This window comes from Diceros bicornis, chromosome 14, assembly GCF_020826845.1.
Source record: "Diceros bicornis minor isolate mBicDic1 chromosome 14, mDicBic1.mat.cur, whole genome shotgun sequence".
Classification (NCBI taxonomy): Eukaryota; Metazoa; Chordata; class Mammalia; order Perissodactyla; family Rhinocerotidae; genus Diceros; species Diceros bicornis.
In genome coordinates, this window is record NC_080753.1 from 52,736,546 (window position 1) to 52,760,464 (window position 23,919).

General features: G+C 44.3%; 1 protein-coding gene across 2 annotated transcripts; it reads right to left on the reverse strand.

Moving 5' to 3' along the window:
* Window positions 1–6,231: 6,231 nt before the first annotated feature.
* Window positions 6,232–23,684, reverse strand: CD83 (CD83 molecule). 2 transcript variants are annotated; one of them, XM_058555232.1, is made up of 5 exons: window positions 23,618–23,684; window positions 23,410–23,525; window positions 11,205–11,436; window positions 8,732–8,838; window positions 6,232–7,390 (listed from the first exon to the last, which is right to left on the reverse strand). In XM_058555232.1, exons 1-5 carry the CDS (start codon window positions 23,652–23,654, stop codon window positions 7,265–7,267), a joined length of 618 nt encoding a protein of 205 aa, XP_058411215.1. In that variant the 5' UTR covers window positions 23,655–23,684; the 3' UTR covers window positions 6,232–7,264. The 2 variants fall into 2 exon arrangements, with proteins under 2 accessions (XP_058411215.1, XP_058411213.1); XM_058555230.1 differs by having other exon boundaries at window positions 6,232–7,393.
* Between the last annotated feature and the right edge of the window lie 235 nt (window positions 23,685–23,919).

The window sequence follows — 23,919 nt, forward strand, 5'->3', positions numbered from 1 at the left end:
AAGACATCTAAGTGGCTGAGAACCATCAGTGTGTGCCATGCCAGAGGACCACAGTGATGTCGCCTTCATCACCATTATGATGAGCCCACCCTGTCCTCCTCTCCATTGTCACAGCCCAATGCCTCCAGGAAACCTTCCTGCACTTATTACAATGGTGGGATGTGTTTTTAAATAGATTACCGTTTTAATGATCCTGCATTTGGAAGCGTCCAATATTTAGACTATTGCATTCATTTCCTAGGGCTGCTGTAAGAAAGTACCACCAACTGGGTGGCTTAAAACAACAGAAATGTATTCTTTCACAGTTCTGGAGGTGAGAAGTCCAAACTCAAGGTGTTGGCAGGGCAGTGCTCCCTCCAAAGGCTCAAGGAAAGACTTCTTCCATTGCCTCTTCTAGTTTTGGTGGTTGCCACTAATTCCACTCCTTCCTTGGTTTGTGGACACATCACCCCAATCTCTGCCTCCATCTTCACATGGCGTTCTCTTGTGTGTCTGTGTCCAAATTTCCCTTTTCTTATAAGGACACCAGTCATCAGATTTAAGGCCCACCCTCATCATGATCCCAGCATGATCTCATCTTCATTACATCTGCAGACTCTATTTGTAAATAAGGTCACATTCATAGGTATGGGGGGCTAGGACTCCAACATATCTTTTTGGGGGCCACAATTCAACTCACAATAACTAACTGCCACATGCAGAGCAGACATCAATCATCGATCACGGGATTTTCTTTGTGGCAGACTAGACACCTCAATCCTTCTCCACGCAGCTGTCCTGGCTGTATCTCCAAGCAGTCAGAGCCAGCACCTGAGGTGAAACCGATTTGCCATCACAAGTCCCACTAAAGGAATGAAGGGCTGAGTCTGTAATGATGGCAATCTGGCACGTGGTGATGAGCTTGTGCGGGAGATGGTGCCGGCACCCTCCAAGCCCAGTGCAGGCAGCCTTCCATTCACTTTATGCATAAACTGGGTCCTGCTGGGAGTCATCCTGGATAGCTCTGTCTCCAGACCATCTCCCCCTCGGCCTAGCAGGTACCATGACACGTGACCACAGCCTTAGGTTCAGGGGGAAAAGGTCCCACTGCTTTTTCCGAGTCCACATGCATTGTAGCGTGGCCTGGTTCCAACTTCACTCCATGCATGCCTTTCTCCTCCTCCACCCCTGCAAATTAGAAATCCTGATACACAGCCATCTCACAGGGCTGGGGGGCAATTTAATTACTGTTTATAAAGCACTCTGAGGTCTTCAGATGAAAACTGCTGCGTAAGTGCAAAATTATTATTAGTTCTCAGCCTCCTGTCCCTTGACTTCTGACATGGGCTTTTGTTATTCCTGAATGCGTGCCCTTTAAGGGCTGTCCAGCTGGCTCCTTCGGGTACATAGGCAAGCACATACACATTTGCAGATTTTTTTCCCTTTGAAAAAAGCATTCCGACTCTGTGGGACGTCTTGAAGCTTTTCAGTGTCTGAATTTCTCTCCACTTGTCTCTACTAAGTACTGTAATCGACAAAAGTAGATTGTAAACAGGCTACTTTGGAAAAGAGGGAGGGGAGAGAAATGGTCAATTTGAAGAAATGGCCCCTCTTATAACGAAGAATAAAACAATATCTCCTTACCATGCAGAATCTGAATGAACCACTAAGTGAGGTCTGTCTCCCTTGCCCAGAGGGATTCTGCACATGTTTATGTTTTGAAAGGAGGAAGGAAGAGAAGGTCTGCTTTCAGCGCCCAAGTTTCACCTCCTTCCATCCCCCTAACTTCTCAGGAACCATGGAAACACATACATCCCACCTAGATGATGTTTTCCTGATAGTTCTTTGTTGCCTAACTGTGCGCTTGCCTGGGATCCCATGGGGAGAATGAAATAAAGAAGTGGAAAAGGAAGCAGATACGTCTGCAAGTGAAATGCCTTGTCTCTGAAGGACGAAGTGGGGCTCCTGCACAATTTATCAAGCTCTGGGGCAACAAAGAATGTTACACAGCCAATTTCCTTTTCTCTAAAATGTATTCAGACCCTTCCCACGTTGCCCACACACAACCTGTTAGGATCCCTTGAATGCATCTTTTGGTTTATCCACAACTTTGTTTGCAAGGTCTGTTAGTCAACCAACTGCTGTAAGATTTTATTTTTAAAAATCACTAAGGAGAAATAACGTAATGTAATCAGTCGGACAAAAGTATGATGGTACAGAACCAATGAAAGAAGCAAATGTTAGCTCTATGATTGTAAACGGGAAAAATAAACCTAAAGAGCTCGGATGATGCACCCTGTATTTCCTAAATCAACTAATTGCTGATCAAAAATAATATCAAATTATATAAGGAGAAAACCAGGAATATCTGCTGGGACAGGAAAGTTGAGGCTGGAGTGGGAGTTAAGATGGATAAAACCAGCTTTTGTCATGAAACATCTACGATTCTAGCAGCACCAGAAGCTTTCTATTAGCTGTCACGATGGCTATGACACACGGGGACCTCTTCTGTGGTCTAAGATGACTAAGTTCAGCCTGTTATGTAGAGGTCAAGATGGAAGGGATAGTTTCTTTTTTTCCATTCTGTTGTTTTTAAAAAGGAAAGGAGACCTAAGTAAAAAATAAAAAGTATGTACAGCAGCTAGGGTCATGAGAAAAGCTAGGACTGAAAACAGAAAGGACAACATTTGGGAACCAGCTTGTTTCTATTCCTTCTTTTCTCTTCCATTGATGCTGTGCTTCTGTGGGCTTCCATCAGCCTGCTAGATGGTATTCTTCTTCCCATCTCCTCCAGCTCTTTCATTTCACCCTTCACTTTGTTGTTCTGGTAATTAGCCTAGAAATGGATCTAATTATATGGCTCCCCAACTAAAAATCCTTCGATACTGCCCCACCATACAAATTCTCTACAAGAACTTGTCTATCCTCCATTATCGCTTTCTCCCTGGTTGGCCTGGGCTGTGGGTGCCCTGTGCCCACAAAAACTCTCATACATTTCTCTGTTCAAGGGTGCTCTCTACCTTTCTGCCTTTGCCTTTCCCACCCCCCGTCCCATTACTACTATTGAAAATCCTGCTTATCTTTCAAGTCCAAGTTCAAATGGAATCAGTTCTTTAAAGTCTTCTAAGGTGCTCCCACAAGAATTTGGAACCTCCCACAGTCCTTTTTCTGTGTTCCCACTATTCTCTGTCTACTTGCTAATGGTAAGTAAAACAAGTAGTGGTACTTACAGCTCTGAGCTCATTTCTCCCTCCACTGGATTGTAAACTCCTTGAAAGGAAGGATTGTCTCTTGCTTTTGAGTATTACACAGACTGCCTACAACAGTATTATGTCTGGAGTAAATGCTCAACAAATATACTTATGTATAATTTCATCCATTCGACAGACACTACAAAAAGGCAGGTGGTACAAGTGTGACTTCTTATACAATTTAATGGTGAAAGTTAGAAAATAAGTACATCTAGTCTTGAGAAGACAAAAAATAGAAATAATAGACTCTGACTAAAGAAGTGATTGATTGTATCTTACCAACCAATTAGATCAAATCTGGCTCTGCAAACGGTCAGTGGCAAAACTATGAGGAACAATTGCCGTTGAATTAAGCAAACAGCTCCTATCCTAGGATTTCCAGGCCTTTGGCTATTTTTACAGAGGAAAGATGGAGTAATAAACAATTATCCAGTTAATGCAGCCAAATAAAGTTGCCAATGAGGAAAGAGGTGAGGAACCAGACTGAGTTATCCAGAGACTCCCCACTCTTACTGTGCTGTGGGGTCAAACACGCAAGCCTCATGTACTCTCCCCATGTCCACAGGCTGCTGTCAGATCTCTTCTGCAGCCCCAGCAAATAATCGGGCTCTGCTGGGTTCTGTCAGTGCAGCTTAGTATTTTCTATGATGAAACTTGCTAAGAATTACTATGAAAACAAAAACCACAGGCCTTCATTTGGAAGGATGAGCTGATATTCATCCCTGTGTTTGTGTCTTAGGACATCCCAAGGTTAAATTATTATAACTGTAGATCTAATTCCAGAGACAAAGGAGGCTCCAAGAACAAAGCTTTCTCTGGCAGTGGAGACAAAGAATAAATATGGTCCATGGTTATCTACCTTCCTCTGAAATACCTTGATAGGTCTCAATCAAGGCAGTGGCAAGCCAATTCACTCTCCTTGATAAATTCTGCCCTGCCCACCAGGACCACCCCCCACCACCACCACACACGCGCACACACACAACTTCTCTTATACCAAAGACTAGGTGTGAAATGTTGAGTCAACTTGATCTCAAATTTCCATCGTGTTTTTAGCTTAAGTCAGCCAAAATTGATGAAGGGCAGGCCCCTCTCCCTGGTTTCTCAGGTACTATAATTCTAATGGTCATTAAGCATTTAGTTTCATCGTGTATTAATCCTCTGAAAGCAACATGACTCCCCCACCAAGTCATTCATTCCTTTTAACAAAAGCACTTTGTCTGTCAAAGATTCATGGTCACTGTCACTTTCTCTTCTTTCTTGTTCTAATGTTAATCCAGGGTTTTCTATTCGCCAGACACTGGGCTAAGCTCTTAGAGATATTACCTCATTTAATCCTCACAACAAACCTATTAGGCAGACACTATTCTTATTCGTTTTTTTTTTTTTGTGAGGAAGATCAGCCCTGAGCTAACAACCATGCTAATCCTCCTCCTTTTCTCCCCGCCACCAAAGCCCCAGTAGATAGTTGTATGTCATAGTTGCACATCATCCTTCTAGTTGCTGTATGTGGGACGCGGCCTCAGCACGGCCGGAGAAGCAGTGCGTCGGTGCGCGCCCGGGATCCGAACCCGGGCCACCAGTAGCGGAGCGTGCGCACTTAACCGCTAAGCCACCCGCCGGCCCCTATTCTTGTTCTTATTTTAAAGATCTGCTAACTGAGGCTCAGAGAGGCAAGGCCCCTGCCTAGGTGGTAAAACTTCTAAGCGATAAGGCTGGGCTTCAAATCTGAGTTCTTAATTTCCATGCTAAACTGTCCCTGCAGCACTTTTGTTAAAGGATTTGAGAACGGAGTTGATTCCACTGAAAGAGAATCTACAGCTTTTACAGACATTTTATGGGCATTCATCTTTACAAAGAGATGTTCTCCAAAGTAGATTCACCTATGATGCTTTTATAACTATTATAACCACTTGTACTAAATTATTCTTACCATTTTTGGGGTAATGGACCTACTGAGAATCTTCAGTGAAACCCCATGAATCCCAGGTACAGAGACCCTGACTTCACACATCCTTCTGAAGTGGAAACTCTCCTTCTTTCCATTCCTCACACCTGTGGTCACATGTGGTCAAACTGATCATGCACTACCTGGTGGCAAGGCCACTTGAGGATGGACTCAGGAGCATCTTTGGGAAGGAAGAGGTGCTGTTTCATAGAGGCCTACCTGCCATAGATGCCCTCCCTCTCAGAGGAAGGACTCAACTGATCTTTCTTCTCTAGAATTTCATCTTGGTTTCTGGTTCTCAATCTAGTTTACGGACACCCCAGCACTCATCCCAAAGTCTTATGAGTAGTTTTAAATATAAAAAAGAAAAACACTCCCTATTCACATGCATACGTTTAAAACATGAAATCCTTGATGAAGAGGCAAAAACACTAAATCAACTTGGCATCTCTTTTACTCTTTCATATTAGTGTGGGCCGTATTCTCTTTGGAAAATAAGTAGGGAAAGTGTCAAGTTTGATAAGAGAAACCCAACAATTGCCAAAATGTCAACGCAACATTTTGTGAACTCCCTTCTCCCCACGGCCCAGTGGCCTCTGTGTGTCCGTATCTTGGAGGACTTTTGGCTGGTGCTTCAAGAACAGACCACTGAACTGGCCTCCTCACTTTCCCAAAGGAATTCATACCAAAGATTATGGGAAAGTCGTCTTCATAGCCTTCTTTTGTGTGTGTGTGTGTGGAAGATGGGACCTGAGCTAACATCTGCCAATCCTCCTCTTTTTGCTGAGGAAGACTGGCCCTGGGCTAACATCTGTGCCGGTCTTCCTCCACTTTATATGGGACGCCGCCACAGCATGGCTTGACAAGCAGTGCGTCAGTGCGCGCCCGGGATCCGAACCCGCGAACCCCAGGCTGCCGCAGCGGAGAGCGTGCACTTAACCCCTTGCGCCACCGGCCGCCCCCCTTCATAGCCTTCTTTGTTTGGAACAACTGAAAACATGAAAAATGAAAGGCATTCTCTCATGCCCAGAACACCACTGTAGTAATAAGGATAGGGACCCACTGGAGTTTAGAACTTGTATAGTGCTTTATACTTTTTCAAAGGATTTTCACATACATTATTTCAATCAACTCACACAACAAACTTTTGGTTTACAAACGAGAATGTAGAAACCATAAGGATCTTGCCCAAGATCAGGTAGCAGGACAACGGTGGCTAGAGCCCACATTACATGGTTGGTCCAGCATGTCCATCAAGTCACTAAATAGCTCTCTATCCTATTGTTACCTTCTCTGACTTCTTCTCACTCTCCATATTCAGTCTGCTTGTCAGTTAGCAACGATAGCTAACCATAGGCATAGATTTCAAAAGGGAAAAAAACACAAATCCTTCTTTGACAAGTATATATAGATATAAAAATAAATGTGGCACTCTTCTTTATTGCTTCTTTATGGATGTCTTTCCCAGACGAAAAAGCCTTGTTGGGGAACAGTTCATTGACCTGTTACTTCTATGTACACATAATACTCCTTAGTAATAGCAAGGCCTTCACACCCGGCAATTATTTGCTAAATATTTCCCACTGTCTCACAGCTTGGCCTGTCAATTTCTCCCAGACATAAAACATCTGGGCTAGTGCAAGAAAACACAGCAAATTCAAAGAGATGTTTCCCAGATGTGGAAGAGGACAGCTGTCCTCAAGAGTCTGTCACAGGGCCAGCTCTGGCATTCATATTTCCCAAGACCCTTTTCCAACTGCATCTCCCTATAGCTTTTATATGACTGAAAAAATTTCCAAGAGGTTGACCAGATAGCTGAATGAAATGGTAAGAAGGTAGCTGTGATGAACCAGCATTAGAGAGCACCCTGTAGGTGGCCCCATGCTATGTGGTCCTGTAATTGTTTTCAAGGTCCTTCTCACAAAAAGTGGGGTGGGACCCACTTTCAGATGCTTCAGTCAGCTGAAGGACTTCACAGGAAGGATGCCATCTTCAGTGTGGGGTGCAGTCTTCTCTTGTCCAGTGTGACATGCTTGCACACCACTGAGACTTTGACTTCAGAAAAAACAACCCGCAGAAATCCTGCTCACACCAGTTCTGTCTTGTGAGGAGTCACTGGCTCCAAATGCTTATTTGGGAAGGTGACTGGGAGAAAAGCTCGTTCCATGCCAAGTTTAGAAAAATCTGGAAAAATACTCTGTTGTCGTGCAAACTTCTGAAAGAGAAAATCAAAACAGAGATAAGTTGAAAAGTGAATAATCGGAAAACTGCATCAGTTGTCACCTTGATTTAAACTCCATTCGCTAAGCTGGCTGGACACAGCTCATTCTAGAAGCCCTCGTTATACTGGCTACCTCACTCACGCTACAATGGGCTTGTACTATTTCACTGGTATCTCCAAGCTTTGACCAGGAGATGCACTGATTACAGACTGGGGCCATTTCAAGCCCCTACTGTTAGTTATTTGTATGGAAAAATCAGTGCCCATAGAAACAGGCATTTGCCAACAAGAAAGTAAAGTCACTCATTTTTTAAATATACTGCTCAGTAATTCTAATGATCTTCTTATGCACAAATAATTCTAATGACCAAACTGTAAGTTCCTTGAGGTCAGGAACTATGTCTTACACCTTTTTATATCCCCTACAGTGCCTAGCATGAGGAGCTGTGCACAGTAGGCGCTCAGTGGAGTCTTCTGATTGACTGATGTCTAAAATAGCAGCCAGAGAGATGCATGCTCAGCCAGAGAGGCAAGTAAGTGAATAGAAGGCCACAGTGAGTGAAGAGAACTAGCCCTGGGATAGCTCCTGGGTGAGGTGTGTCCTGGTCCCTAAGTGACCAGCCCTTCCAGATGGTATTGAAACACATGGGACAGACCACCTCCTAGTGGGTCAGGCCCCTTGCTGGCCCTGCTCCCTCACGACTACTGTCAACCCAGGTGAGCAGCCATGCATGGCGAGGCTCAGGGGGTTTAAGCTGCAGCCTGCTACCAATAGCTCAAAGGTATGTCAAGGACACCCACGCACTGGCCAGCCATCCTCCACCCCAGGACACTCCCTGTGTAGCCCACCACTCTGGCTTCTCAGGGTTAATTCTTAAGAAATACCAAAAACACAAGGGAAGAACTCCTAAGAGAAAACAGTTCCAGGGCAGGGGAAGGAGACTGACCTATCACTGGCGTAGCCTGGCTTGCTCACTTGCCTACAGGAAGAACGGTGCCTCTGCCCCCAAGGGTGGCCAGTTGGTGTTGCACTTTCTACCACTGTAACTACAAGGCCCCCTGGTGTTCAGCGTGATCCTTTGGCAACTGAAAGCTCCTTCACATATCTTACTTCGTTTTCTCTTCACAGTGCTCTGTGCAGAACCACTAGATGAAAAACAAGCTGGGGGCCTCCTGTAATGATGCTCACAGTGCGGGGCCTCCACTGGTCCAGGGTTCGGAGAATAACATCTCTCACCATTATTGAATGATTCACACTAGCTACAAAACATATTCGGATTGGGGCCTCAGGTGATCTTTTAATAATAATAGATGTTTTAAAAAGATACTTACACAAGTGAAAATGATGAGTGTTAAGTAGAAAACGACCAGAACCAACAGCAGAACAATCTCAGCTCTGTATTTCTTAAAAGAGTCTTCTTTGTGTTCCCTAGGGCATCCTTAAAAAAAAAAATAAGTAAAATATGAAGCCATTTAACAGGACTTTTCTACCATGATAAATAACTGAGAACGCTTTGCTCCTGCTTTTTTAAGTCCTACTTGTCTCCCATTTCTACCCTCACCCTGTGCTGAAGGGAAGAACCACAGTAATGACAGCGGTGGCGGCGGCCGCAGCAGCAGCCAGCGCTCGCTCTCACTCTGCCCAGCTGTGTGCAATGGGACTGACATACAGCATCTCACTGAATCTTCAGAGGCAGGTCTGAGGACCCCCACTCTACAGATGAAGAAGTCGAGGCTCAGAGAGGCTGAGGGACTCAGGCGGGTGGCAGAGCCAGGAGTCTGGTCCAGACTAATCCTGCTGCCCACCTGCCTCCATTTCAGAGATCAGGCGTTTCCTGGCTTTTATTTTGTCTTCTCAACGGATGAACCATCATTTGTTAATCTGTACATCATCTAGCTTCAACAGTGTTGTGTAGAATGTTGTGTAGAATCCACCTCGGGAGGACTGTGGGTCTGTGAAATGAGGCAGGTGAGCTGCCCTGCTGTTACCCAGTAAGTCGACATATTTCTGTAGAACGGTTAAAGCCCCTTCACCAAGGCCAGCAGCAAAGGTGGGCTACAGAACAGCTCCCTAAGTGGCTTTAAAGGCTGTGGCTGCAGGACTCTGGGAGGGCAAGGGCAGGAGGAGTTGGGACACGGCAGGGATGGCCTCTCTCCACTCAGGCACGACATCCAACGTGTCGTCTGGGGTAGCGAGGTTGTTAACTGAGTCTGCATACAGGCCCGGGCAGGAGCAGGTGCAGTGCACATGATCAGACAGGTTCCTCCCCCGGGGCCAGGGATGGGCTTCGAGAGAGCTGTTGACTCTGAAACTGGATTCAAAATCTTGTACAGTAGTCTAGGGACGGATTCTCACAGGAGTCTGTGACTGTTGAGAGCCATCACCCTAACGGTTCCTTACATTTATTGCGCACTCAGTCCACCCCGGGCACTGTACCAAGCATTTCAGTGCAATGTCTCATTGAACCTCCACAACAAGCCTAGCTGTAGATATTATTATCCCCATTTCAGAGACGAGAGAACTGAAGCTTAGAGTCAATCAGCGACTTGCCCAAGGTCACATGCCGACGAGCAACAGAGCTAATATTCGAACCAGATAAGTGATTCTAGAGTCTGACCATCTAATTTGGAGGCAACATTGCCTTTGAGCAGGAAAGAAAAGACAATCAGCTGCTCTCTGTTTCTCTCCCCTCTCTACAGGATGTGCCTCCCCTCTCTGCTCTTCCCTGCTAGGTTGCTCTCACTTCTCCTTCACGTGAGTAATATTCACTGAGGGCCTACTGTGTGCCAGGAGACAGCAGAGAACAAACCAGAGAGCACAGCATGTCAGGTGTAATAAGGGCTGTGAAGGCAAGCAAAGTGGTGTAAAGGGCAAGAGACCGAGAAGGTATAAGGTGTGTGTGTGTGTGTGTGTGTGCACCTGTGTGTAAGTGCGTGCATGCGCATATGTGGGTGTGTGGAACAGAGAACCAAATCCAAACACTGACCCCTACACAGTGATTGTGTTCCTGTGAGTATAAGGATATTATCTCAAGTCAGATTCCTTTCAGACACCTGATAGGAGGAGAAAGCAGCTACTGTACAAAATCAGAGACCCTGTGACAACAGCATATGTGTCATTTCAAGCCTCAGCTACCATCAAGAGTTGGGCAAAAGTCAAGTGCAAGGTATATTTTAATAAAGGTTATGAAAATAATCCAGGGAGATAATCCTTGCCTTGACGCTCGAATCTTGGTATCACCACATGGAGCAAAAATGTGTATTCTGACATCAGAACATTATTTTCTTGCTGTACTATTTGTATTTTTCCTTGGCCTGAGTTGAGGTATTGGGAATTTCAATCACTGTAAAATGGGAGGGAAATGCCATTCCCATGTTAAAAAGGTGGAGACATGAAGCAGCTCTCTTAGGCCAGGTTAGAAAGCCTTAAATGAGCAGACAGTACAATACTATCCCGTTATCTGATGTATTCCGGATGACACAGTGTCTCCATCTTCCAAAAATTAGACTTGGATACTTACTATTTGCTCCGAGGGACTCTTATATGAAAAAACAACACCCAGATTAGTTGTTTGAAAACATGTGACATCCACTCCAGTCAGGCTAGGGTAGATCTGTCCTTATTCCAAAAAAAAAAGGACGGACAGACAGAAAAAGTTAAGACATTCTTGCAGTAGAATTTAGCTCCTAGCCACAGATGTGATCCAAAGCTTCTGAGTTAGACTCTGACTGAGAGGATCAATTTTAGGACCTGCAGAAAGTGCACATGCATTTTGCAAGAAGACAGGTGCAGCAGATCACTCACCTGTCACCTTCAAGATCACGGTGCCACTTAGGTTTCTCTGCCCTTCCGGGTCCTCCAGAGTGCACCTGTATGTGCCCGAGTTGCAGCTGGTAGTGTTTCTGATCTTCAGAGAATACAGCCTTTCCCCAGAGGCCTCTACAGAGCCCTTCTGCTCCTTCTGCTGATGGTACTGCCCACTGAGATGCAGATCTTCCTGGGGAATCTCCATCCTCTCCTCACCGCCCTCCGTAAGCTGTTAAAAAAGAATCATATCACATCATGCTGTACTGACAGAACCTGCGAGCACTGGTCTCCACACCAAGGTTCTTCCTCCCGTTTTCATACCCTCAACTAATTTTTTTAAAACAAGATATTGCGTGTATGTGTGACCTTTGGGGGAGGAGGAGAGAATCTATGAAAATTCTTAAAAGCGATATCTTTTTTGGAATAAGATCAGGACTGCATTTTATGAGGCTTTGTAGCACAACTTCTACCCTATTTAAAGGAAAGAGTATTGCTATTGATGATAAGGATGTGTTGAGGATGATGATGTGATGAAGTGTATGAATCACTTTGAATCATATTTTGTTGCTGGTTGTTTTATATTAAATGTTCTCTTCTTTTCTTCAGATACCAACTCACCCACTGACTAATTCTTATTTTTGTATCTCAGCCTTTTATTCGGAAACGTTCCAAATAAAACGTTAAAATCTGTTAAGATTATTGCCAGACAACTCAACCAAAAACACAGATGCGGATGATCCACGCCTCCTGTAAATAGTCACTTTGTTCTTCAAAGACTGCGTATTTGTGTGTCATCCATGATGTCACAGAATGTACCACACTTACTCTCTCTGCTAAGGCAGGAAGACAGCTGAGAAGAGTGCCATGTGGAGATGTTATGTATCAATCATTCGTTAGTCATATCAAGATACACAAGGAAGGACAGTTACAGCTTAAATCATCGTCCCCAGGACAGACCAGCCTGACTCAGGTAAATGCCAAATTTAACCAAACAACTCATCTGGCTGGTTTTCTTCCCCTGAACTAGCTTTGTGATGAAATTGATGGGTGTTTTCAACATCCCCTGCTTCAATGATTAGGCACACACCACATTCACCATCAAGTCTCTCTTTCCTGGACATATTTTTAATTTGTCTAATTAACTTGCCCATTGATCCTCCATTGAAATGTTTTAAAGCTTCTAAAACTTATTTACACAAACAGTAAGGCAAATCACTGTTTTTAGTGGTTGTGGGCAGCCCCTAGCCCTTTGCTGGGTAGCTGGGGACCAGCAGGGAGCCCAGGATTCAGTGGCCCTCCTTACCTGCCCCCAGCATCGTAACAGCACCAGACAGCCACTTTAGGGAAAGACACAGCGATTACCAGGCTTCACTGCTGCTGTCTTTCCTGCACCTACCAATGTTTAATCTCTTCTGAAAGCACCCTACATCTCCTCTCCTACATTTCATAAGGGAATCAGGGCAGGGAAATAAATAACCAAAGAATTAGGGCAACACTTTATGAGGCCGAGGCAGCTCAGGAAAGAAAATACACACACACACACACACACACACACACACACACACACGCACACAAACACACACCCTCAGTGGTTTCTGCTTAATTTATTAAGTTAGGGAATGCACCACGAGGTCAACAGAGAGCTCAGGTTCCAGTTTCCACAGCCTTCGGCTCATGTTAACGTTCCTGTGGAGTGGGCTACAGAGACACCTGGTGGCAGATTTATTGCTCCTGCAAGAAACCCTGCTCCATCCACTCCGAGCACCGGGCTGAGACTAATGGCCTTTTCTCAGGCAAAGTCTATGAACATATATCCCATTTCTTGATGGTTCTTCTTTTGTTGAAAGATTCCTTCCTAAATAATCAAGGATCTACAGACTGCGGCCTTTAGTTGTCCAAAAATAAAGCAAAAAAAAAAAAAAAAAGGAGTTGTGGGCAAGGAAGCTTAGAGAAAATTAAAAACATCCAACTGATTCTAGAACATGTCTAATTTAGCCCAATTTTTCTCTTTTCAAGTCTAATTAAACCACAAACTGCAGCCCTATCACGTGCCCACACCTCTCCCCTCTTCCGATGCCTGGCAGAGGTGCACCCTCCTACCAGCTTTTGATGGGCCTGGTGCCTAGGACCATTCAGGGTCAATCTGTTCCAAGGTCCCCCACACCCTGCCAAGGCCAACTGGAACTAATTAACTCAGCCTGGTCTCGGCAGTGTCTGCGATGATGTCTCATCCTGCTTTTCTTTTCTAAATTAACCTCCAAATGCGCTCAATTGATTTCTTTCTAACAGATTTCACTGGGTCTCTGTTTTGCTAGAAATCCCTGCATCTGAAAAGATGGAAACTTGGCTGCAACAACCATCTGGAGATCATCTACCTCTGGTTTTCTCCTTGGGGGCCTCGTCTCCTATCCAATGACCCCCCTCCTCGACTCAGAAAGGCCCTGCTGAAAGTCAAGATCAAAACTTTGAGCCCCTCTGGAGCTGGTGGAAATATAAACGATTGTGCTTATTTACATAAAGATGGTCCCATTACCATGCTGGCTGCTGGAAACTGCTGAAGCAAGTGTGTGCTGATGCTCAGAACTGGCTGGCAGTGGCCTTCTGCCTATTTGCAGAATAGAATTCATTTTAAAAATCGGCAGTAACAACAATAAAATGTAGTTAATTTGATGGTCAGATTTTCATGGTCCTCTGGCAAAACCTCCAGCAGGCCTCTAGTTATTTTCAAATGGCAAAACAAAGGCAGGGTGAGAATATTAGAAAGGCAGAAAGAAGAAGAAGGGGAAAGGAACCTGCAAAATTTGGATTTACTGAATGGCCACAGCCATCAATGGGACCACAGCAAAATATCTCAACTCTCATGGGGTCATCTTCCAATGGGCCCTTCCTGGGTCTTCCTGAAAGACCCAACAAACTAAGAAAACTACTGGCTCAACCTGGGAACTCTTGCCAAAGCAATGAACAGCTCTCTCCACCTGATGATCAACTATAGCAAAAGAACCTTCTGTACATTCACACAATGCACTTGGAAATATTTCATAATCCTCCCTCTAGCTTCAAACTGTATGTATATACAATGCCTATTCCCCCTTCTTTTTGCCGTTTTAAGATATCTCTTCTTATGTGACTCCATCTGGGGAATCTGGGATTTGCCTACATCTGCAAAAATAGTTGCCGTTCTTATGTTACTGTTGCGCGCTCAGGATGGAAGTGGGGCACGAGCAGTACCAAGAGACTTTTCATGCAAAAGATCAAATTCTTTTCTTCAGCTCTGTGGCCAAGCACCATCACACCGCAGTATCAGGTGAGGCAGCGGTGGCAGAAGCAGTGCTGTTCAAGAACTAAAGGAGAATTTCAGGGAGAGGAAAATGAGGTAACAGCAAATGGGCCATCCTCAACTTCGCTTTGCTTTATGAGTTCTTATAAACATTTGAGCTGGCTCACAATCAACCACTGGCACGAACAGCTCTTTAAACACTGCAAATCTAAAAGTGTTTCATTGCCTCTCTGCAGAAGCATTTTAGGAAATAGTAATTTATAACAAAAGGAACCCTCGGATTCATTCACAGCCAAGCATAAATGACGGGAACTATTTAATGCGTGCTTTACAATGCTAATATTGTAGCGTGCTAAACCACAACACGATTTGGGCAAATTAATTTTAAAAATCCACACTCTATGCATTAACTCCCATGCTGACAATTCTATTTTTCTGATTGAATTAGAAAAGGGCAAAATATAGGACATCTCATTTTCCAAAAGCCTACAGACTTTGACAAGGCCTCCAATTTGACTAAATAATTTAAACACCATATTCTTTCTCTAAAATGAAGATCTGACCTTAAGGTAAACAAAAGCCCTAAAGTAAAACAAACTCTCTTTAATTTCTTGAATATTAAATCAAGCAAATACATGTACTAATTTTAAGGGCATGTGATTTGAGTTTTTTTTAAATGATGGACAAATTTGAATTAGAATGAAAGAAATCAAATAAGTAATTAAATATGGCTGAACCTGAAGCAATATTTCAGTCAAAAACGCTATTGTGGAAAGTGACTTTTTAAAAGTTGACATAGTGTTATCCAAATGTATGCTAACCTCCCAGATTACCATACTTGAATATAAGAAGACAATAGTTCCATTCCTATGGCAAAGAAAGAATTTTGATCACAAACTGGAAATCCAAATTTATCACACATGAGATCTGTTAAGAACATGATAGGAAACTAAAAAGAAAAAGAGTTTTTTTGAGGGGGAAAATGTGTGTACATATATATGCATATAAATATTAATCCAACAATTTGATTAAACATATTTAAAGGTATAGATTGTAAGTATTTAAAGGTGGTATTAAATTAATCTGATATATTCCAATCACATTGAACAGCTTTCTTTTTTTTATTGCATTTCTAGTGCACTAACATTCATGTCCCTAGGTTTCTAACTCAATTAAAGTGCCAATATAATCCCCATTCATCATAAAAACAGCTCTTTATAATGTGCAAAATAGTTTGGCTCGGAGGTTGATGTCATAATGAGAGTAGAATGTATGAGCAGTAACATCTTTTTTTCTAAGTGTAGTTTTATTGGAAAAATGATTTTCCACTTTGAAATTTACTGGGTATAACAGACAGAGCTGGATTTATGGCTGTTAACAGAGTTATGAGTATGGCAGAGGCAACGTAATTAAGAGCACGGGCTTCAGAGTTGGGCCCACCTGCAACCAAAGCCCAGCCCAACCACGGCTAGTTCTGCTCTTGGCCGACTGACTGAACAGCTCTCAGGCGTCGGTTGCTCCCCTGAGATGGGGAGGTAATTATATCTCACAAAGTTGGAGTGAAGGTACCAATGATGATGTAGGTAGATAGTATAGCATAGTGTCCTCTCTCTTATTTCCATAGCCAAGGTTTCATTCAACATTCTAAATAGTTCCCTGCACATAGGAAATATTCAAAAAGCATTTGTTGAATGAATGAGTGAATTTCAGGAACAATGAGAAAGTCACAAGGCACTGGCTCTGGGATCGAAGGCCTGAAGTCAAGTCTCAGCTTCTCCATCAGTTAGCTGGGTCATCTTCAGTAAATCACGTCACCTCTGAGTCTCATTTTCCTCATCTGTAACTACCTTACTACCTCATGGGGTTATTTTAAGAATCAAATGAGCAAACACAGAATAGTGCTTTATAATGATAATGTTGGTAATAGAAATTGCTGCTCTATCCGACAGCTTTCCCCTCCATCCACCCAAACAGTCATTCCTTACTGCTGATACTTCCAGTCTCCTCTCTGGCAAAGTTGTTCTAGAAGTCTCAATCTCTACTCTAGTGAGAAATTATTTTTCTACCCACAATGTCTCCAAAATATCCACTGCATTCTGAATTTTCTAAAGCACCGTGGTAATATGACAAAAAACCTTTCGGAACTGGGATTTGAAGGCAATGTCGAGCCACTCATTGTTCATGCCAACCATCCTTCTTCCATCAGCATCTTGTGGGTCCTGCTGGGCCTGGAAGGAACCCCCTTACAAGCTCTGAGTTCATGTCCTTCAGAGGGCACTACGTCTGGTTCTAGAGGAGGCACACTTATCTCAGGCCTGACATCGTGACCAGAGAGACTGGCTCTGATGGACATATGACCCAATCAAAGCCACTTAATTATAATCAGATATTTGTTGAGATACTAGAAGAGAGGCACAGTCTTTTCCTTTGCACTTAATCTTGGGAGGATATACACTTCTGCAGTTATCAGCTACTATCTCCCTGCCACGTGAAGGCTGATAATGAAACCAACATGAACAAAGGAAGAGGTGAGAGAAAGACAACAAGCCCTGGGATATTCATGAACCTCTAAATCTAGCTGTATCATTTCCTAAAGCTGCCATAACAAAGTACCACAAACTGAGTGGCTTAAAATAAGACAAATTTATTCTCCCACAGTTCTGGAGGCCAAAAGTCCAAAATCAAGGTGTTGGCAGAGCCATGCTCTCTCTGAAGGCGCTAGGGTAGAATCTGCTTCATGCCTCGCTCCTAGCTTCTGCTGTTGCTGGAAATCCTCGGCATTCCTTGGCTTGTAGACACATCACTCCAACCTCTGCCTCCATCCTCATGTGGTGTTCTCCCTGTGTGTCTATGTCTGTGTCTCTGTTTTCTCTTCTTACAAGGGCACCAGTCATTGGATTAGGGCCCACCCTAACCAAGCATGACCTCACTTCAACTTGATTACATCTGCAAAGACCTTATGTCCAAATAAGGTCACATTCACAAATACCAGGGATTAGGACTGAGACATATCTTTTTGTGGGACACAATTCAACCCACAACACCAGCCATAACTGAAGTGTGAACTATATTTTGATTTTTACCTTTTTTTCCATTTCAATCATCTAAGCCAATATATTCTCTTTTCTTTAAGCTAGTTTTGATTGGATTACAATCATTCACAACTAAAAGATTCCTGATACCAGCACCTTGCACCACCCCATAAATAATTGTGGCACACAGGGGGCTAACTCCACATGGCTCCAGCTTCTGGGCCAGTCCTGCTTTGTCCTTCAGGCTTACATGCCTCCTACTTCTCAGGGAAGGAGACACCAAGGCATGATTGGATTCAGAATCTTTGCTCTCCAGAACTGACCCAGTGAGTCAGGTCCAAGGTGAATATGAATTATTTACAGCAACTAGCATCCTTCTTTTCCCATAGATTTTCCCCATGTGGGCCCATAATCCTAGACAACTACCAGCTCTTCTGGAATCTATCCTCTCTTGGAGAATTGAGACAAGAACTCACAGTAGACTAGTTGATGCTCCAGGAAAATATCAAGTGATATTAACAAATCTTGAGCTCTTAAGTCTATACCAGTACTACATGACACACACAGGAATTTTACCCAAATACACCCCAGTGCAAAAACAAAAATCAAAAGTACTCTTGTGGGTGTAAAGGAATCTTAGGGAGGTACCTCAGTCTAGCTCTGGTTTGAGCTGAGGACTGTTGGTAGAAAATTTGGGGTTATCGCAGGAGTAACCAGGAAGGGATCATGGAAACAGTTTTAGATGGAGGAACCCCTTTTTAGGTAATGAATCTTTTTTTAGTGCTGTCCTACAAAAAACCTTCCCTTGCGTCACTGAGACCTTCTTCTAACTTCCTCTTCTTTGTGTTGTGACATAAAATAATCTAGTCCTCATATGATCCAGGTTCCGCCTTTTATTCATGGAAAACAAGTGTTTGGTCTTTTCTCTATTTAACTTTCAGCTGCCTTCTTCCTCCCTACCCTCTTCCAAGCTGAAAGATTTTAGCGACTTTGCTCTGTCTCATCATTGTCCAAAAAGCTCAGTGATTCACCATTCTCATGTGGCTGAAACTTCTTCTACAGTCCCCTCTGAGGCAGCCACATCTGCCTTGCCCACTCTTCCACAGAGCCACATGGGCAGGACCGGTGACCAAGACAGAAGGGAAGGCAAATTCCATGAATGCGTTCAAGTCTTACTGAGTTAACCGGATGGAAGTTTCCCGGTAGTGAAAGAATAAACCTCCCTCTGAGACTCATCTTCTAGGATAAATCATATTCTGTCCTTCACACAAGAAATCTGCTTTTCTTTTAACGTATTTTTCATTATGTCATTCTCTTTGCTTAAAAATTTTCAATGGCTCCTTACTGCCGAAAGGATAAAGTTCCAGCCCTTATAGTTTCGCATTCGAGATTCTTCACAGTCTGTTTCCAGTCTACTTTTTGACATTATCTCTCAGCCTTCTGCTGTATAATTCTCCCTTCTAGATCACTATTACCTATTGGTTCCCAAAAATGTTTGTGGATTCCTGTGTCCATGCCTTTGCTCAAGACGGGCCTCTAGCAAAAGTTCCGTGTTGATCTTGGGATAGCCAATGTCAGGCCTAGGACTGGGCATACATTTGGGACTTAGAAATAGTTACTAAATAATAAAAGTATAACTATGAGAGACACCTGAAAACCAACTTTATGTCTTTCATAGTTTGACCTAAAAGTTATTCAACCAGGTCAAGTAGTGTAGGTGCCAATGGGGACAGTATGATTTTTCTTTGATGCTCACACACACACTGTTTTCACATTTCAATGTTTCAGTGCTTCCATATTTAATGTAGAAATGTTTCCTTTTTCTCCTAAAAGCATGTTCTTAAATCTATCTTACAACAGACGGCATTCTAGAATCAAGGAAATGCAGAGAGTAACACACATTGGCTCCTCCATGGGTCCATCAGGGTTTGTGGCTGTACAGATGACATCCACCCAGCCCATTCGTCAACGCCAGCCTCTCCTAAGGCGCTCTGCTCTCCTTAGTGCCCCCTTGCCTTGTGACTCATTATTACATAAGATGGTAAAGACTGAAAATATAACTCTGTTGAATAGGAGATTAGCAACATACATCCAAGACAGCTTCATAATGAATCAAGGACAAGCAATCTCTGTGTGGTGACTATCCTGGAACTTTTGAAGTGGCCTCATGCAAGCCATTAACCTGCTCTCCAAGTATTCCCTTAGTCCATGGGATAGCCCATGATCTGCCACAGCTGTGGCTTTTCTAAATATTTTAAACTGCAAGTCTGCTCTATTCTCTGAAATCATAGTTTCACTTCTCCTTTCTCCCTTCCCTTGGAAGTCATGTAAAAGGGCACTTGTCTTGTGACGCATCTCTATCCTCACCCCCGCAGTGTCACCCAGAGATGATATTATATATCCTCTTTCGTTATGCATCAACACAGGTTATCAGGGCTCCTAGCATGACACAAGATGGTACTACATTTCTCTGATAAATAACCACTCATTACTATTACTGGCAAACATCAACCATGCCCAAACACTCCATCCAGTGTCATCATCTCCCTCCAAACCCAATGCAGCTTCACTAAAGAGAATGTGAACCTAGTGATGCTCGGCATGAAGCACAGATATAGCCCTTCAATGAATGTTCTTACTCCTGGCAGACTTGGGATTGTGCTGTGCCCTCTTACGCTAGAATCTAACTCAAGGTCACAGCCAATGGAATGAGTGCTAGACCAAAGTCTATTTGCATATTTTCTCAAAATACCTCCCCAAACGACCACAACCAAGTCACAACTTTAAAAGCTAAATTTAATGGATATACTGTATTAACTTTTCTATTTCTTCTCATTCATTCTCAGTAAATTGCCTTAAAAAGTACAATATTGGAAGAGATGAGAAGAGGACCCATTGTTGGATCCCAGTTAGGAGGACATCAGTCCACAGGAAAGAAGAGTTGAGTTAACAGGAATTGGGCTACCTCTGCCCATTCTTGGCTCCACCTTTGACCCCCTGTGTATGTCTATATTCAGCCTCCTCCAGCTTCCTCTCACTGCATCTTTGAAACAGAGAGAATCAAAAGGACACCACTCCTTCTTGACTCACCCTAAGGTTACAAACACTAATTGGACACCGTCTGCTTTGAGTTTTTTGGTACAAGGCACATGATAAGAAACACATGGTTCAATGGGTCCTTTTGTTAACCACAAGTCATCAGTGCCAACTGGACAGTGGCAGGATGCTCCACAGTGCCGGAGAACTGAGTGGTAAACGGAATTTTAAATTTTGAGTCATTATAACCATAATTGTGATATGCAGAAAGCCTGCAAGAATGTGATTCAATCTGGCGGACGGGGAAAACCCACATTCTCTGCTTTACTTGTCCAGCACGCAGCCCACGGCTGTGCAAAGAGGTTTTACATACCACACTAATGATGATGCAGGGAGGCGACATGAGCTGGGCTGGCTGGGGTCACCCAGTTTAAATTTCTCACTATAGCTACCTCTCTGTTTCACTGAAACATTTTACAAGAAAGTTGTGGGGGAAATGACAAGATGCTTAATCTTCTGTAAAACCAAATATTTCAGTATTTTTCACCACTGGCCTTATTTCCAGAGCACTCTATCCACTTTTGCTGTACAAGCACAATCGATGCAAAAGTATAATTAAATAACAAATATCTACAGAATATGCTGAGACCTGTTAAAAAGTCCTTGAAGGAACAATGACTATCACTTTCAAGGTATCTGAGTAGTTTATTGGCACAGCATAGCTCTCCTACCCACCACTACTCAATCACAGTTAACTTCTTAAAAAAATAACTGTGGCATGATTTTTCAATGACCCTATTACATGGACCAACAGAAAAAGAGAATGCCAAGAGATTCCTGTCCTTTTTTTTTTTTTTTAACAGAGTTTGAGAGACCTTCCGAGTAAATCATGCAAGAACCGTGTTCAATAAACAAGCACATATATTAGAGTTACATCATCAGCTGACATCCAAAGAGAAGTCAAAGGTTAATTGCTATGGTTTACTGCCTCGTTCCAAATGACCTTGTACAAGAAGATTTAACTTGACAACTGCTTGAACTTTACAGTCTGAAATTTCATCTACTTGTTTTGTGAGTACTTTTTAATTACTCCCCTAGGGATTTTAATATTGTTTTCTTTTTTTTTAATTACCCTCTGGAAGGGATAGTGGTTTCATGTTTTCCCCCTTCTTTAAGATAACTCAGTCCCTGCCTGGCTAGCCCAGGGACATTTTTATTTTCTTTACCATAAGTAATTGAGGTAGAAAACAGAACCATCAAGACAGACCTCTAAGAGCTCAGGCTGTGGAATCAGACTGCTTGGTTCAAATCCCAGCTCTGCCACTTAGCCAGCTGTGTGACCATGGGCAGTTCATTGGACTCCCTAAGGCTCAGTTTTCTCATCTGTAAAGTGGGAATAGTAATTCTACCGATCTCATAAGCCCATTGGAAGCATTAAAACAGCTAATGTACATAAATATTTACCCCAGAGCTTCACAGATGGCAAGCACTCAAATAATACTGGTTTTACAATGTTTTTGTTTAAATACTATCATTTTTATGACAAGAACAATTTTGGAATTGTTGTGTTCTCTGAACCCACAGTGAATAAGGTGGAAATGAAGTAGGATTAATGATAAACCTACTTTTATACACAATGGTGCCTCCAGGCGGCAGAACCATTTCCACTGTAACTCACAAAGTGCCAGGCTGAATTCACTGGGCACCTTTGCAATGAACAGGGCAAACGGTGGGTATCGTGCAGACTACACAAAAGCAGTGGTACAGTCTGTTTCCGGGGACCTGACAATCCGGTTAGGAGAGGAGACACACACACACACACACACACACACTCAAACACACAGATAACTGTCCTTTGTTGCCTTGTTAAAAGGTCGGATACATGTGCAGGTTCTTATAGCATCTTTTATGGTGAGCAGGAGAACATCTAGCACTTTGTGGAAGGCTACAAAGGCACAGAGACTTCCTCCAAGGTAAGACGGCAAATCAGCGAGAGCTGCAGAGTAAGGCTGGGATACCACATCCCTTTGGCTTAAACTGGAGGCGCTGTTGTGGCAGTAACCTAATTAAAGAAGGTGACCAAAGTGACAGCAAACAGTGGCTGCTTGACCTGGCAATGCCACCAGAACCATAATCTCAGAATCTGAAAATGTGCCCGTTGAGAAGAATCCTTACAAAAGCCTCAGTGCGACTCAACCGTCTTACAGTAGGGGCAGTGACGTGTGTTCTTACACATGTGGACGCCACTCCCGCACCCTCACAGACGCCCTCCTTGCTGGACCTCTCACCGCTGCCAGAGGGCAGAGCAGCAAGGAGTAAGGGAGGGGGCACGGGGATCCCAGAAATGGCATGACTGACAGACAACTACCACTCAAGAAACAAGCCTGAATCACGTCTCAGTCCTTCCTCTCAAATTGCCCACTCCCTCCTCCCCAAATTTATGGGCATCATAGTCACAAAACACCGGAAATCAGAAATACAGGCACATTCTTCTCGTCCGATATCCAAATCTACCCTAGCTACTTTCTTCCGGGCCTGCGGGCCACAACCACAGGTGGCCTCCAGAATTAACCCAAGAGATTCTCCGCCCTTCCAAAACGTCTGATTTGGATCACTCATCTCAGACCACCTCTAGGGGCAGGGAGAGGATCGAGGTCCTCGGGAACAAACTCTCAACAGGCCTTGTACCTGGATGCGGATGGGGTCGGGCGCGGGTAGAGGAGGCAGGTCGGGAGACCGGGTACTTCCAGTTCAGCTGCGGGAGACGCCCTCGGCTCCCGGCCACAGGGGGTCGCCAGCCTAAGGGAGGTGGGGACTCCCGCTGCCTCCAATGAGCCGACCAAATCGCCGCGCTTACCTTGTCCCAGAAGACCGTGTAGGGGACCTGCGGGTCCCAGGGGGCCGTGCAGGGCAAGTCCACATCCTCCGAGCAAGCCACCTTCACCTTCTGCGTCGCAGGCGCCAGGCTGCAGGCTGTAAGAAGGAGCGGGAGAGAGAGGCGTGAGCAAGCGAGAAAGGGGGGTCCCGCGGGGAGGCGGGGGGCGACAGGCGATCTGGGGCCCTACCGCAGCTCAGGAGCAGGAGCTGGAGGCCGCGCGACATGGCTGGGGCTGCCGGCCTGTGGCGCGCCCGCGCCGCGCCGCCCTCTTGTACCCGCGCGCAGGGACTTCCCCGGGCGCCGGCCCAGGGGAATCCCCGCGGGCGGCAGAAGCAGGCGGCGCCCTCCCCCGCCGGCCGCCGCCGGGGCGCCCCCGTCCCCGCCCCCGCCCCCCGCCCCCGCGCGTCCCCGCCCCTAGCGTCGCTGCGGCCCGACAACCATCCCCGCGTAACGCACCGCGCTTGAGGCTTTGCAAACCGCGCTAGCACG